Genomic DNA, 16398 nt, shown 5'->3' with positions numbered 1-16398 from the left:
AAGATAAGTATATGTCTATATGTTAATCGGGTGTGAGCTATCATCATGATCATACCAAATTTCAACCAAATCCGACCAGTAGTTAATGTGTGATTGAACTTCAAACAAACATACAAACAAACAGACAAGCACACAAACATTCACATTTATAATATTAGTATGATGATTACTGAGACAAAGTTTATGGTGATTTACATCCAAAGCCTTATTACTTACCACACAGCCATTCCAAAGCCCTGATTGGACGAGAGTGAAGACCTAGTTACATTTACGACACCACCAGTGAAGCTGACGTTAACTCCGTCACCTACGTTGAACGCTATCCTGGCATCGGAAATGTTTACATAGCCAACTCCCCTCAGCACATGAACACCTGATAACAACCGTATAAAAGTTATACACAGAGTAAGCAAATTTACTTAGAATTTATCATATTTTTTACACACTCTACATATACCAGGCAAAAACATACTTAAATATTGTCTTCAGCTGATTCATTAGGATGACAAATAAAAAGGGGTTTGTTTAATCAGTGTATTATCTAATTAAGTTCTATCCAATAAAAAACAAATATTTACCTGCAATATGGTTATTGTGAGAAACATCACTCTGAGAGAGATGAAATTGGCTTCTGAAGCCCTCCAAAGCAATTCCTCGGCCATTGTTGTCTTCAACCTTTGAATCTTCAACCACGTTCAGATCGAACCATTTTCCTAAATCAAAAGAAATAATGATCAATATATAGTAGTTTACGCAACGATTGCGTAAAGATAGTGTTAACGACACGAGTAGAAAATTTAAGGTACGAGCCTTGGCGAGTGCCTTAAAAACTTCTACGAGTGTCGTTAACACTATTTACGCGAGTTGCGTACACTACTTTACCAATGACAGTATTTTAATTACTAAAAATCACTACTTATAACTTCTAAGAGAGGTTATGTTTTCGTTTATAACCTCCCATTGCCACTGCCAGTGATGCAACGAATTATTGAACCAAACACTAATTTCACCAATCATTAGAATTAAATTAGTAAACAGCTGATTAGTTGAAGTTCGAATCATTACAATTTTACTTCTTCTTTCTCAATCCTTGAAGCTCATTGGTCCGTTACCCGTGTTGTTATGAGTAAAACTATGCTGTTATGAGACACTTTTCAATTCTAAGAACTGAAACGGCAACTTTAAAAAACGGTCGTAGGTAAAATACTTTATTTCGAAATGAAAATATTTAGAAAGATTAAATTAGAAGAATTGTTGGTAATGTACCTTCTTTGTAAATAAAATTATATTGTCTGTACATGATCATGAAGTTTTTGGTTATTTTTATGTTTTAGAACCTATGAAAGCAACAAAAATGCCAATTTAGGCTGCTTCCTTCAGTAAAACTAAAGAACTGATCAAGATCAATATCTTTTTCCTATCCTCTAAAATGTTGAGATGTCTTTGACTACTAAAATCAGCCCAACTAATTTGAAATACCATACCTAAAACAAAACAATAAACCTTCAAAAACCTAGTTATTGATCAAAGCGTACTTCAATGATTCTGAACTAAATGTATTTTTTATTACTTTTACATTATGAGTTAGTTGTATAAAAATTACATATTCCGACAATTTAAAAACTAGTAGTAGTAACGATGTAACTCACGTCGTTCAGTTGTGATCCTGATAAGAGTTTCCGTCTGAGTAAACTGTTCCGCGGAGAAAGCGAGGAACAAATTGTTTCTAGTAGTGGTAACACTCTGGGGTCGGCTAGAGTTGCGGAACTTAACAGATCCCAGCAGTCGACTTGAGGCTGTCCGTCCATCAAACATCAGGAGTGAGGTGCTGTCGTTGCGATCTGTCACTGTGTAGAGGAACTGTATGGTTAGCACTTGGTCACTAGTGGTGGAAAATGTCTGGAAACAAAAGTATGAGTTAGGCTAGTTTTGTTTATGAAAAAAATAATTGTCCAGGATTGTGATTTTGAGGATAAAGGGATTGTAGCTAACTTACCTTAGAAAAGATTTGAGGTAGCCCATGGTATCTAGAAAACACACAATATTTTGTTCCCTGGGGTATGTTAAGTATAAATAAAGAGATTTTCTGTCCAACTATCTTTTTCCACATTTGAAAAAGTCAGGAGACAAACTACTGTGTTTACTGCAGGGTTGCCACCCTAGGTTAAGGAAAAATCGGGAAATGGCCCCCCTCCTGCCGGATTAACATAGGCTTAAATACGGGCATATAGGAACCAAAATCGAGACGGGACGGGTGGCAACCCTGGTTTACTGTGTCTTCTGAGTGTACTATGGTTTGCCAGGACTTTTTTAAGGTAAGCTAACTTGCTACCTCTTTTGTTCTTGAACAAGAGAATGTTTCAAGAAACTATTATCATTACAGTTATATTGAGACGGAGACACAAACATGTGTATTTTAACCTCAATAAGAGTGAAAAAAAACAACTTAAGAATGGAGTGAGGAGCATTGTGCGGATTTGTTTCTATGACTTGCCAGAACAAAACAGCAATCAATTAAGAACATAAACTGTTTCTACAATCCAGGACCATTTTAAACCCAATGACTGTGAACAGGCTGGATCTACTTTCAAACTATCAAAGACCTCTTGATTTTTCTTCCCAGTAAAGATGAGGAATTTTTTTGTAGAAGAGCTGAGCTAGGACTAGAGTTTTTTATTGAAACACTTTAATACTTCAACAATATGAATACTAAAACAAATAACAACAGTTTGGCATTTGACTGTTATAACAATCTACAACTAAACCAGCTAGCTAGACTGATTACAAACCTTATGACAATCCCTGGCTGACCCGTAGAGGCTCTGAGCTAATGAGATGGTCACTGGGAAGATCATGTGTAGAGTGGAGGGGAATGTACAGATGTCTTGTATACCATCTCTCAAGAAATGTGTCTGGTCGTGGTGAACATACCTGCAATAAAATACTGTGAATAAAAAGTCTACAACAACTATTTCTATTAAAATTTAATAAATTTACAATTTAGTAGTCTGATGTGATATTATCAAATATTAAGGTAGGCACAGATATTCAATACAACATGATTAAAATTATTAAACTTCTTGATCAGCATTGTACGTGTTATTAAATATACGGAAAGTAAATAAAGATATGTCTAATAACACTTAAAACAAATATTTACGCTTATACTGTTACTCACAAGACGGTTAATATACAAAAGATGGTAAGTGGTGATCGATTTCGATTGGACACTCCAATCATCATCAGACCCAATAGTCGAATGAATCAGTAGTTACAACGTATCTTTATTTACTTTCCGTCAAATTATTTACAAGTCTGCTTGCATCAACAATTTATCACATACAATAATAATAGTGGCATTACCTTATACCATCAGCTCCGTTGCTAGAGACTGTTGTACCACTGAGTTGGACCCCCCCTGTAGAACTGTTGATGTAAACTCCGTAACCTGTGCACATTAGTGGTAAATTAGTATCACAACTACAACACAAGTAGACTACAACTAAGATATATTTCTAAATAGTATCTTTAGCGAATTTCCATGTGGCAGACTCACAGCTTTGCCACTGAGGATGCCACATGATAGAATGGGCAAAACATCTTGTTTTGTACATGAGTGTAAAACCGATTTGATACGGCTCTCGCCAGAAGACGAGGAATTTAGTGATTTAGATCAAATAGAGAAAATTGGAGAGGTATAATTGTTAATGGCTGTAGAGCAAAACGGGGAGGGGTGGGTTTTAGAATAAAAATATCAGAAGATTTGATGAAGGCTAAGATGGTTTTGTTCATGTGAAACAAATGCAAGAAGATGGAGTTGATAATGATGTAAGACCAAGAAGGAAACCTAGAAGAAGGTGGAGAGGATGTGGAGAAAAAGTGGAATGAGATGGTAGATGATCAAGGAAAAGGAACTGTGTAAGGGGAAAAAGTTTACTCCCCAATATCTTTAATTTAGGCATGGTCGACACTCAGACCTGGGAATAAAAGAGGATATATACTGTATATTTGAGGATGTGTATATGTCATACAAATTTCCCTGTCAAGTCATTACAAACCTCTGTTGTTGATGATGGTGCAGTTGTGTACAGTGAAGGGAGCCTGGGGGTTGGTGAAGTTGACTCCATTGTAGGCAGAGTGAGCCACTGTCACGGACACCAGTCTGGGAGGAATACCTTCCACCTCCAGAGCTGAACTGGCGTTGTAGTCCCTACCTGATCCTGCAAACCTGGGCAAACACAAACACTTATATAACTCAATAGCAGAGTACCCGTCCTACGTACGGGGTTGGCGTATCTATAATATTAAAACGAAACAGTGTTTTTTTATTTCACGATTCCGAATCAACCACTCGACGGATTTTCATGATTTTTGTGTTGAAAGAAAGATAATTTTAAAAACTAGGGAATGTCGAAGCCATAATTTTAGTTTAGGGTCCCAGTTTTTTAGAAATTAAGTTTTAATTTTTAAAAAGTCTAGCAGCCGACGCTAAGATTCTAAACTAGCTTTTGGCATAAAATAATTTGCTTAACATAACAGCTGTAAACATTCAGCTTTTGTGTCACAAATTCAGCATTTGGATAAAAATGTTAAGACATACTTAGGGTTGACTTATTTATACTATGTGTAATGCTAATCATTGATACGTTTAATTCTTCTGTAAGAGGATGACAGATTAATTAAATATACATAGTTAAATACTAGGATGTTCAAATTATTTTTTAAAGCAATCTTTGTAATCTTCGATTTGTTTTAGAGCAATATAATTTGTTTTAACTAACAGCTGGTTAAATATAAACTATGGAACTCTGAGGTTATTTTATTTACTCTTATTTTGTCATTGATTATAGAAAATAAGTACAGTAATATTAGTAGAGACCAGAGTTTTAACAAAAATTAATTAAACCACAGTATAAATCGAGGCTCTGTACACGAGTCTTAATAAAAAAAGGATAAATGCAATTAATTTACTGCTCCACTAATGTTTGTCTGCTTTAACTTTGTTTGGATTAGGCCCGGAAATATTGATGTCATAAAAAGAAGATCAAGAATAATCAGGAATCACGATTTTAAATTACCACCATAACCTCAGCCGGGTTTTATACAAAGATAAACAGATGGATGACATAGATTGAACACAACGTCAACATTGACCTAGGATACTGCAATTAGACAAACCATCCTTTTATGAAATCCTGTTCAGTTGTGGTTACGTTTGGGGGTGCCCATATCAGCGCTATGGGCTATTTTCAACTATGAATATATTGTAGTTTAAATTAACTTATATGGGAAATTACGATGTACATTTATTCAATGAGGGTGGGTAATTATCAAGGATAGAACTGATAACGGTATGGATAATAAACATTGACAATTACGTCACTAGCTTTACTAGCGTGTTTACTTTTTATATTCCTGCTACATGTGACCATTTATTTTGTTCAAATGAATGTTATTTGAACCAAACAGCTGTTTCAAAACAAAATGTTATTGTTTTTACTTTCCTTTGTTTACATTTATTTATTTAGCAATTAATGCAGTGAAATTGATATAAAGGAAAGGTGTGACGATTAGTTTTTATGTTAGGACACCAAAGTTAAATTATGTGTACTGTGAATTTGATTGGATATTATCGTTTTATTTTAGGTCGTTTCTACTCAGACCTACTGGAAATTGTGTATGGTAGTTGTATTGTGGTGATAATAATTATGGAAGAGGCAGGTATGCTATGGAAGGTGGTATCGTTGACTAGGTCTATACACTTCTCAATTGACTATTACTCTCTCTACTGTAGGCTACTTATAATCAGTGTGCGTCTGTGCGAATCGGCTGCAAATCTCACTTCAACGCTTTTCACATCGTAAAAATTGCAGAATTGCTGTTTTATTGTAAAATATAGATTATCGGATTTAAAATGCATATCGTATAGGCCTATGATGGAATAAAAACATATTTGGTCACACAACATTTGTTTACAAGATGATTTTTCACATTAAAACTGCAAGAAACTTTGTCTTTATATGTGTAAACTAGCTGATCTGAATTGTACACGGTTTTAACTGACTACTGAATTCCCGTACGTAGGACGGGCTAACACCTCGTAAGTATTTAAAATGTTTTTTTGCAGTTATGCTCAAGCTTTCTGTGTGCAATGGAAGAGGACACTGTTTAATAAAATTTGGTTCTTTTAATTTAAGGTATGCTATATTATAGCACATCTACCATACCTATAATGTTCTAACTTACCACTGCACCTAAACAAAAGAAAAAAGTAAAGTTCTCATTGTGTATCACTTGCTTGGTTCAAATTAGCTTTTGTCATAAATTCCAAAAGATTAATAGCGATGCACCCTGTTGGTAAACTTTATAACTTTATTTTGCTATTGAATATCATAGAACCAACTTGTGTAGTTGAGACAGCTGACTAAATTCTTTAATTCCTTTTAAATATCAATACTCATAAGGTTAACATGGGAAACTTCAGAGCCAGTGGGGCAGAGCCCTAAAGGATTTTTGAGATGAGAATATGTCTATATGTTAAACGGGAACATGAGCTATCATCATATCACATTTCAGCCCAATCCGACCAGTATTTAATGCGTGATTAAACTTCAAACAAACAAACAAACACACAAACTTTCACATTTATAATATTAGTAAGATAAAACAAAACAACTATCATTTAACACAACTGCTATTCATACATTTATCAACTGTTTACAAACAAATGAGGTGATTTTTACTTTAAGTCATACATCATCGTTAATTTTTTAGACAGCCTCGCACAAGGTGCACAATAACAATGAATATATGAATATGAACGCAAGATGAGTGTATAATGTTGAGTATGACAAGCTATATCTTTGTTTTTAAGATCAGCTGTTTCTTTAGCCACCCCAATTTAAAAACTCAATGATCAAGGATCTGTAGGTTTTTAAACCAACAAAAACTAGACTTTTCTCAGGATCTATGTTGTGTGCGCAGCACACCATTAGCATTTGTTTCCATTTTTAAGGAAACAGTAAAAAACCCTTGGGTTGTAACCATTCAACGTCAACAGGTTGTTGGATTACGTCCTTTTTTGATAGCCCAATTACAAACATAGGACCAGAATCGACCCTGTTCAAGTATATTGTGATGAAAGCACTAATTCACAATTGCCTTGCATTCGCATTATTAAAAAATTTTCTTTCAAATGTTTGATTTTATTTTTGATTATTATTTTCTAATGATATTTTAGTTAACTTGTTTTTAGACAACTCACATATTAACATATAACATAGGAAAGCATTTCAAAATTAATTATTTGTACTACATGGAATAGAATGATTCTCCCAAACTGCAGTTCACTGTATTGTGTGTTGGAGAAACTAAACATGCAATCTATTTTTGTTATCAGCTGTATTATTCAATGCATTAAAAAAATAACTTAGTTGACAACTTTTATCAGTGCCGATGGTGTTGTTAGAACTTAGCCTATATGACAGTCTTTTATATCTATAGCCTACAATTTAAATAAGGCCAACTGATTTACTAATTAATACATCTATATCAGTAGTTCATATGTCTTAAAATAATGAGGAGTTTCAGTTTTTAATTTCAAACACAAAATCTTAATCTTTAATAGTCAAAGTCTGTACTTTCTTCAACACCTTTAGGTCATCATTTAAAAGGTTTTACTTCAAAATATACGTTCCTCTGTTCCCTCTATTACTCTAGAGAACTCTATACTCACCGCATAAAACTAGCAATAAGAGTTTACTTACCTGTGTTCGGAGACATTTATTTATTTTAGGTCACTTTTAACAACAGATTGCTCGAATAGAAACACAGGTAACTAATTTGTTAATTTCAGGAACAAGAGCCCAATTCATTATCAAGTTTTTTTTTTAATTTCTTTTAATTTTTATTGATTATGTGTGGGCGACAAGGTTCTTAAGTGTGTCAGCTACATTTTGGGGTACTGCAATCTCCTTCCCTATCTCCAGTGGCCATTTTTTATAGTTAAATAGTTTCATGTGGGTCATACATCAAAACAAAACACCCGAACACACTATATTTAACTGCTCAAACTACAAAAGCATAAAACCTCCCTCAGTTTTGACTGGTATTAGTTTTTGCTGACCTGATATCTACGAAGGCCAGCTCTGACTGTGACACAGGGAGTCTCAGAGTGTTAAAGTTAACCAGATTCTCGTCATGTTGAGCATACTGGAACTTCAATCCTCGCCAGTGATGTACAACAGAAGATGAGGTCTCGTGGTACGGCAGGCACTGCAGGCCTAGGTCTGGATGGAAGTCTGGAAAGAAATAAAGAGTTAAGAGAAGCTTTGGGATTCCTCCTATTTATTACAGCCATGGAAAATAAATTCAGTGCAATGTCACTGCTAAATGTAATGTAGGTACATATTGTAATATAAAATTATTTATGCTATAGTTTTGCGTCAAACGATCCGTGTTGTAGTTCTTATCAACTACAGCCGATGGGGCACATCTTCAGGTTGTCAGAGCGTTAAAATAAAAAGCACTTTCACCCGTGTATGAATTTGTCAAGATATATAATGTATATTATACACGAAATACGCAAAAACACAACATTTTAACGACACAACTTAACAAACTTAGCCAAAAGTTACGAACACACAAGATAGGGCGCGGTGGATGTTGCCTCACGACCTAGTCATGAAGAGTCATGACGTCCTACAGACCTCACTCGAACATTCAAATTAAATTCATGAGGGCATATTTCAGGTTTTCAGCGCTTAAAAAAACTCACGTCTCATGAATAGTTTCAAGGTTTTCACAGTTGAATGGGCGCAATGTAAAATATATTATTCTGACACAAAATATAGAGTACAAACTCACCACAGACTCCAGAACCAAGTTGTCGACTGTTCCAATCACACTCTTGCAGCGTGGCCTCGTTGCCCCGACAAGAGGGGGCTTCCAGCAGCAAGCGGGGGCGGGACACACCCCACTGTCTATCATACCAGCCACCCCAGGCCCCGCCTTGCCAGCCAAGCTGTCTACACGCCACCTCCATGTCTGCTCTGGTCCAACTGGGGAGAACATCATTGGAATGTTTGATTACTTGGTTGTTGTAAGTTCAAAGTTTTGCATAGCTAGCCATGTACCAAGTTGTTTTAAATGTGCAAACTTAAACAGGAGGATAATCTGTTTGTCATTATTTAAACATCTTTTGATGCCAAAAATGGAAAACACATTTTTAGTCAAAGCTATTAGTTTGTTATTTGGTTGTTTGGTTGTTTTTATGTGATAGATTTGATCATTGAAGGCCTATACAAGGCAATAAAAGATGTTTTGTATGTCAGAATTGGCTTTAACTATTTAATTATTTTAGCTATCAGGATTGAGGACAATGAATGTAATATCACAGTCGAAATTGTCTAACATCTTTAATCTGTGATAATATAGGCCTATAGTTTACGTTCCTTAACTGTTGTCAAACCACTATCCAGCAACATATTATTAGTTTTGGCATCAAACCATTTTCTAATCTCTTAAGATTTTTGAAATTGTCAAAACTCAAAACCCCATTTCATTACGACAAATTTCAAAATAGGCCTACACTAACAAATAGACAAAAACATTAAATAAAAATTACCGTTGACATTTACTTGGCTAACCGATACATTTAAAAAAAAAAATATTTGTATCCTTATATTTATTATTTCAATGTTTTTGACAATTTTTTGTGAGGTTTTGAAATGGAGTAATGAGGCTCCATAACTCACTATGGTCATCTAATAAAAAATTACGACAACAGCTACATAACCTGAATAACACAACAAGTGTTTGTTTTTAACATTACAACAATTGATTGTTACTCACTTTCTACTGTTGGAACACACATCCCGCCAAGCTCCATTGTGAAGGATCTGTAGGCGGCCGGAGAGAGGTGATGGTCCGTCTACTAGTCGCAGCTGAGGCAGCGATGGACTCCGCTCTGGCTCGGACAGACTGCTGAACACAATCCGCTGATCCGGCAGACCCTAGACATACCATTTAGGTTAGCCACTTGGTTAGGTTTGATGTTGAATAATACAATATTACATTGTATATTTGGGACCAATCTTTTAAAGTCAATACAGTCCCGGATAAATATTGATTCTCAATTCTTGGATCTAGTACTTTTCCTAAAAAAATACCTACAGGATCGACACATCACTTAAGACCCTAGACATTGTAGCAATGTCTCAAACCTGTAGAATGAGTTGAGTAGGACGCTTGTAAAGGTGAAGAGAAGAACATGCAATAACGAAGAGCGAGTACCCAGAAGTACACAGAAGAAAAACACTTGGATCAAAAGACTGAAATTAAAGGACCAAGTTGATTTAACACAGAAGAATTAAAACAGAATATTGGAGAGGCACCAAAAACTGAATGGGACCAAAAATTTACTGAGGACGTAAGGCATTATTAGTGTCTTGGACTTCATTGATGGGACTGATCAGCACATATCCACAAACATTTAAGGGTTTTAGACTGTTTTCCCTTAAATTTGTTTGGATTCCTATCTTTGAACAAAAATTAAACAACACAGTTTTTTTAGAGTAACCTGTGATGGGTTCTCAGTCCTCAGGAGTGCGCCAGCAATCAATTCTCGGAATTAAGATCTACATCCATAACCACTCGGCCCCCAAGTCAGTTAAGTTACCCAGCAAGAATACACAGCACAAAGTTGGATGAGAAAAATTATAAATAACGCTCAGGTTCACACATAATTTTTACAACTGTAATTAGTGGCAGATACATATCAAACAATGGAGAAAGCAACTTGCATCTTCACAGTAAAGGAATAAATTCTATACATAAATTTTCAAAAAGTTTCTAAAATGCTAAACATGAAGATGTCGATAGAAGAATCGCTGACAGAAAACAACTATTCGATCAGATCAATGTGAACTATGATATGGACTAATGAGAACAACAATGAACTTGGAACTGGTAAACCTGACATAGCAACAATAACAATAACAATGGTGGGAATGAGCACAATTGGAAGGTGGGTGTTTGCGGCACGTGGCAGCATCAAACTACTGCTGTTCTACTAATAGTGCCATGTACCATTGACTTTGGAAACTGCAAATAAGTACTATGTAGACGTATTGTTCTATTGAACAATTTGGAGCCTTTTTCAATGTGTGTTTCTGCTCAGTTTTATTTGAGTGTGCATCCATACAGATTTATCATTTTATAGATCAGCCGATGGCAATTTCAACTGCTGTATGATCCTGTTTGGTTAGAGGGTTTTTTGTGGTTTACTGTTTATACCTACTATTTACCAATTTATAAACCATTTTGAAACCATTAGTTGTTTTATTCTATTATAACTAAAGAATACTTTCTCTAATAGGCTACTTTTATATTAAATGGCGAACATACAAAAGTAGGTATTTTAAGCCAAGTATGAATGGAGATGAGTGTGGGATGAGTGGCGCGATCTTGTAGTCTTGTTAGTGACTAAGGCCCACATTCCTTAGACAAGCTGTTAATTAATAGCCCATACAGCTAATGGCAACTAAGGGACCTACAGTTTATAGTGGAATCCGAACCACATTTTCGGCTTGGTATACGAATTGGTCTAATTATCAGGATAGTACTGCGGATAGTCGTAGTACTCACTCATGTGGACATTAATCCACACCAGGGAGTATCGCATCCACAGCGCATGCCTATGGATATCCACAATTTGTGACCTCCTAGTAGCTGGATTACAGGACGCCACCCGACCCAGTCATAAAGTAAGTGTAATAAAGCAAGTGCGGTAAAAACCATCCGAAATAAGAGGAAAACATAGTCAACTCACTCAATTGTTCTCACCAATAAGAAACACACCAAAACAGGGCTTCAGATTATAATAATAGGGTGATAAGTCTCCTAATGGTATTGAAAGTCATTTACTTCTCTTTCTAATGTAAAATCTCAAACATGTTGTTTTGATGTTTGTTTCTATTTACATTTAAGCATAGATAAAACATTCTCTAAGTTTGTGGTTAAAAGATTTTTTATGGTTAAAACAATTCAAGCTTGGCTTGAAATAATTGGATTTTAACAGTTTTTTTAAGGAACAGATGATTTTAGTCGGTACCTAAGCTACACATTTCACTCCATTCAAAATCATCTCTGAAGTGAATTCATATGCAACTTAAAGCATCCCCACAAAGTTGACTGGGGTGTGACTGAAAAAGGTGACTGAATAAAGTGTGTGATTTTCCTTCCACCATCGTGTGAGTGAGTGTACTGGCTGGAAATATTTTCTTATTAAATTATCAATTTTACAGAATTTGCTGTATATATTTTATTTTAGTAAATCTATGATTATATTTTTATACTATTGAAATACAATAAGCACCTCATGCTTCCAATTGTGTTTATTTTAGTATACTATGATATTTAAATTACGAATATATTAACTGCTTAGTACTGCATAAGTGAAGTCGGTCTGTTTCATTAAGTTGATTGCCAATTCATCAGACAGGAGAATTAGATGAGAAGACAGACAAGGTTAATCTAATGATCCCAGGGAACCTAGCTTTTGTTCAGTGTCTAAAAAGAGGCAAGAGCGATTTTCTTATACCAAGACACTGTTATTAATTTTTGACTTAGATTTACTTTCATTTGAATTTATAAAATGTAATATTTAAAATCTCTTCTTTGATTTGAATTTATATGTACACAGTGTTCTTTTTTCTAACTGACAGCTGCCTAAAATACTTGGAAATAATTTATTAATATTATAAATTATAATTCATGGTATTTGCTTTTTAAAAGTACTAGAGGTCGAAAAATCAACCAAAAATATGTAATGTTCAGACTTCTCTATTTTCACCCCATCGCTGTAAAATATGTGATTGGAACCGAATTTCTTCCATTTGTTTTGGTTTTCTGTTTATATTTCGTTGTTTTTTATCACCTGCATGGCAACCCATAATAAGGCCCATGTTAATTTAAGTTTTAAATTAATTTTTGTGCTTATTTTTGAGCCTATTTTAATAGGTAAAGGGATTCTACACATCTACAGGAAAATATCTTGCCAACAGTAGGCTATGCATAGATTTTCCCTGTGATGCACACGAGCTGAGAAAAAAGGTTTCATGCTTGCCTATATAGATGGATTTAAAATATTTTTTAACAAAAATCTTAGATTATAATTCCACCTTAGGTTAAACAAACCAATATAACTAAATTATCATAATCAAAATATGTTATGAGAAAGTATACCTACCATCCTGAACCGATTTTGTTTTAAACTGAACAATTGCAATAGGTACTAATACTGTAGCCTATTGTACAATACTTGTATTATATTTCACTTAGGTTTATCAATGACACACCTCCTATGGACATGAACAAAAAAAAAAGAATACTATATGAAGTGTACTTTACACCATCATTGTCATTATTATTGTTTGGCTTTAAGTGTTTAAGTACAAAGGGTTCTCCAATACATAGAGTATTCATGCCTGAAAAACTTATGGTTTTTTTAAGACAGGTGAACTCAAAATGAGTCATAGGATTACCACATAGCTAAAATCCATTGGCGATTGGCTGGATTCAAACCCAAATCCCCAGGACATAAGTCCTGTCCTACCCAATTGACTAGCCCCGCCCCAATCTCATTAAACACACTCTCAAGTGCAATTCCTACCTTTGGAATGTGACCTTGAGTTTCAAAGCTATTTTACATACTCAGTTAACAAGTGAGCCAGTGAGTCATTCATTGACATTAGAAGTGTCATGTAGCTTGCCCGCTTGCCTCAGTGTAACATGAAACTGTGACTCTCACCTACTTATTTTGCTGATATAGCTTTCTGCGGAAAGCACTTGAGTCATTCTTGTAACCTAGACCTACAGACCTATTAAGTTGGTTGATCTAGTCTGCCTGTCGAGTAGGCTAACTTGTACCACAGAAAATTTATATTTCTGGTGGTGGTAAATATTTATTTATTAGAAACCGCAAAACTAGTTTGGCAATTGGGCAAGGAATATAAAAAAATTAAAATGTGACAACAAAGGTTTTTAGGCAACTTACATTATTTGCTGTAAGGACATAGGAAACTCAGGATATATGGAATCTATCATCAATAGGTCCTCCATGTAAAATAATGTACATTATAAAAGGCTTACAATTCTTTTCACGATTTACATTTGTAAATTTAATAGTTTTTATTTCCAAATCCCTAAAAATATAATATCCTTTTGAAAGTAGCAGTAGCATAAAGATTAACTGATAGAATAATTATTACATCTATGGCAGTATTAAGAAATTGTTTAAGTTTTGTTTATTTTTACAGTGTGTCAAAATTGGACTGGCTACCAAATTAAATTATGAATCTACATTGAATGGACTCGTCATTGGGTAAAATATGTATCCTATTATGTATATTTGCATTTAGCAAGTAACAATGAAGGCGGGATATTTGGGAGGCTGTGACAATGTCGTTTGTTTCCGGCAGTTTCCGGTGTCCGCTGTCCAGCTAACCGGAAGTAGAGTGCGCTGCGAGGGGGAGGCAAAGTATAAAATGTCATCTCGTTTTACATTATGGAGTTGGAAACTCTTCACTAAATATTAAAAAATGTTAATGGATGGTGTAAACATTTTTTAGATTGCGGGAAGCAAGATGGAAAAGTTATCTTGATTGCAACAACAATATTACCTATATTAAAAGCTTCCTGATGTCAAATATGAAGCTGATGCCGAATTTACATCATGTACCACCGTTTTATCCGTTCAAGGCTCATGAACAGTCGGTTCACAAAATGTAGGTGGTTTTAGAGAAATAAATCTATCTCGTCTCATTGAACCTACCCTTAAAAATAGCTTAAAAGCTGAGGTTTGCCTAAACGTCAATCAGCTACAACAAATAAGTAGGAAGGGAACTTCCCCTCAAACCGCCAAAATTTAGAGAACGTCCAAACGGTTCTGGCTAATGAAAAAGCCGATCTTAAACAAAATTATACACAATGCATCCCACTCCATTCTACACTCATACTTCGCTCATTTTTGGGTTGAAATTCACCTAGGTGTCGTCTCCATCTCAATTGATAACGTTAACGTATTTAGTCATATTTTTTCCAATATGCAACACAAAAAGTTCAAAAAATGTTCCCCGTTTTCTTTTGGGTGTTTTTCAATTCTTTCACAGTTTTCTCTGAGTGGGTTTTCATTGTGATTTCTCAGCTTTGGCTGGACTTGAGTGTGCTAATCTTGACAGTTTGCAGGGCAGCGATCCTATAGGTGGGAATGCGGCAATGAACCATGGTTCCGCCGTTCCGTATGTCAACGATCGGTTCTGCCCTTGACTGTACCATGGGAACGTGGAAATGAACCCCCTTGTTAATGAACGTGAAAGTCATGGGATATGCCAATTTTATAGGTTAAATAAGCATAAAAGAGGATGTTGGTTTGTATATTAGTATATTTGGCAGTGATAAAAGTCAAACACCGCTGGACCGATGGCCACGAAACATACACATGTAGAATTTCTTGGATATAAAAATGCATTTGTGTATATAACAATTGCTTGTCTTGCAGTATTACTGTGCAACCAAAGAAATAGTAAAATCAATCATAAAATGATAGATAAACCAGTTGATATCGGCGCCCTACAAAATGTAATGCTGGCTAGTGTATAACAATAACACTGTGATATATTCAATCACTACGACGTATTCGAAATGAAACACGCATGGAAACAGGCCCAAGAAGTATCCTCGTACTGCCTGGTTTTGTATATGTTGATAAATATAGATAACAGAGTATTACAATGGAGTACTATTTTGTCCTTGTTAAAATCATTGAAAATATAAATGTAGGGTACTGAGTGCTGAGTGGGGTGCTTGAGTGTACTGTCAACAAAATATTTCATTTTATTTCAAGTGTAGATTGTACTTTATGATAAAAAGTACTAGCCATAATAATAATAATAATAATACATTGTTTGTTTCATTAAATAGTTTGATAGAGAAGTATAAAGCTGGTTAGATAACTGTAGACTAGAAATATGTAGTAAAAGAGTCAGGATGTAACGTTAAAATGCACTCTACACTATTTACCGAACAGAAGTAATCTTGAAAACTGTATTCAACTGATCCAAGTACAGCATGATAAAATAGAGTATGAATATCATCAATATATTAATCCAAGAGTAAACTAAACTAAATCCCAACCTTGGGATTTCTTTTCACTTTAAGTAGGCTTACATCTGATACATTTGTGATGGCATCAAATAATAGTTCTTACCAACCGTGGAGGAGGGTAAAAGGTGAGGTTGACAAAAACTTACCAAAAAAACATTATTTCAAATCATTCAATTTAACGCTACGAGAAATCAATGTAATGGCGCACCCATCATTCATCAAGTGTCAAAAACC

The 16398-nt window shown here is 34.9% G+C and overlaps 1 protein-coding gene across 2 annotated transcripts in view; it reads right to left on the bottom strand.

The window, feature by feature from the left end:
• LOC128985693 (protein bark beetle-like) overlaps nucleotides 1-16398 on the bottom strand; it is an 84812-nt gene that overhangs the window by 44021 nt on the left and 24393 nt on the right. For both annotated transcript variants that reach the window (XM_054405478.1, XM_054405479.1), the window contains exons 2-10: nucleotides 9853-10013; nucleotides 8866-9059; nucleotides 8126-8300; nucleotides 4059-4228; nucleotides 3364-3448; nucleotides 2790-2931; nucleotides 1650-1899; nucleotides 579-713; nucleotides 217-373 (exon numbers count right to left, since the gene is read on the bottom strand). In XM_054405478.1, coding sequence (XP_054261453.1) covers nucleotides 217-373; nucleotides 579-713; nucleotides 1650-1899; nucleotides 2790-2931; nucleotides 3364-3448; nucleotides 4059-4228; nucleotides 8126-8300; nucleotides 8866-9059; nucleotides 9853-10013 — 1469 coding nt within the window. The remainder of the gene's footprint in view (nucleotides 1-216; nucleotides 374-578; nucleotides 714-1649; nucleotides 1900-2789; nucleotides 2932-3363; nucleotides 3449-4058; nucleotides 4229-8125; nucleotides 8301-8865; nucleotides 9060-9852; nucleotides 10014-16398) is intronic.

The sequence above is a fragment of the Macrosteles quadrilineatus genome, unplaced genomic scaffold (genome assembly GCF_028750875.1).
Source record: "Macrosteles quadrilineatus isolate MER2022 unplaced genomic scaffold, UCM_ALF_1.0 Scaffold_2__2_contigs__length_208266976, whole genome shotgun sequence".
Classification (NCBI taxonomy): Eukaryota; Metazoa; Arthropoda; class Insecta; order Hemiptera; family Cicadellidae; genus Macrosteles; species Macrosteles quadrilineatus.
This window is presented reverse-complemented; position numbering and strand designations above follow the sequence as displayed.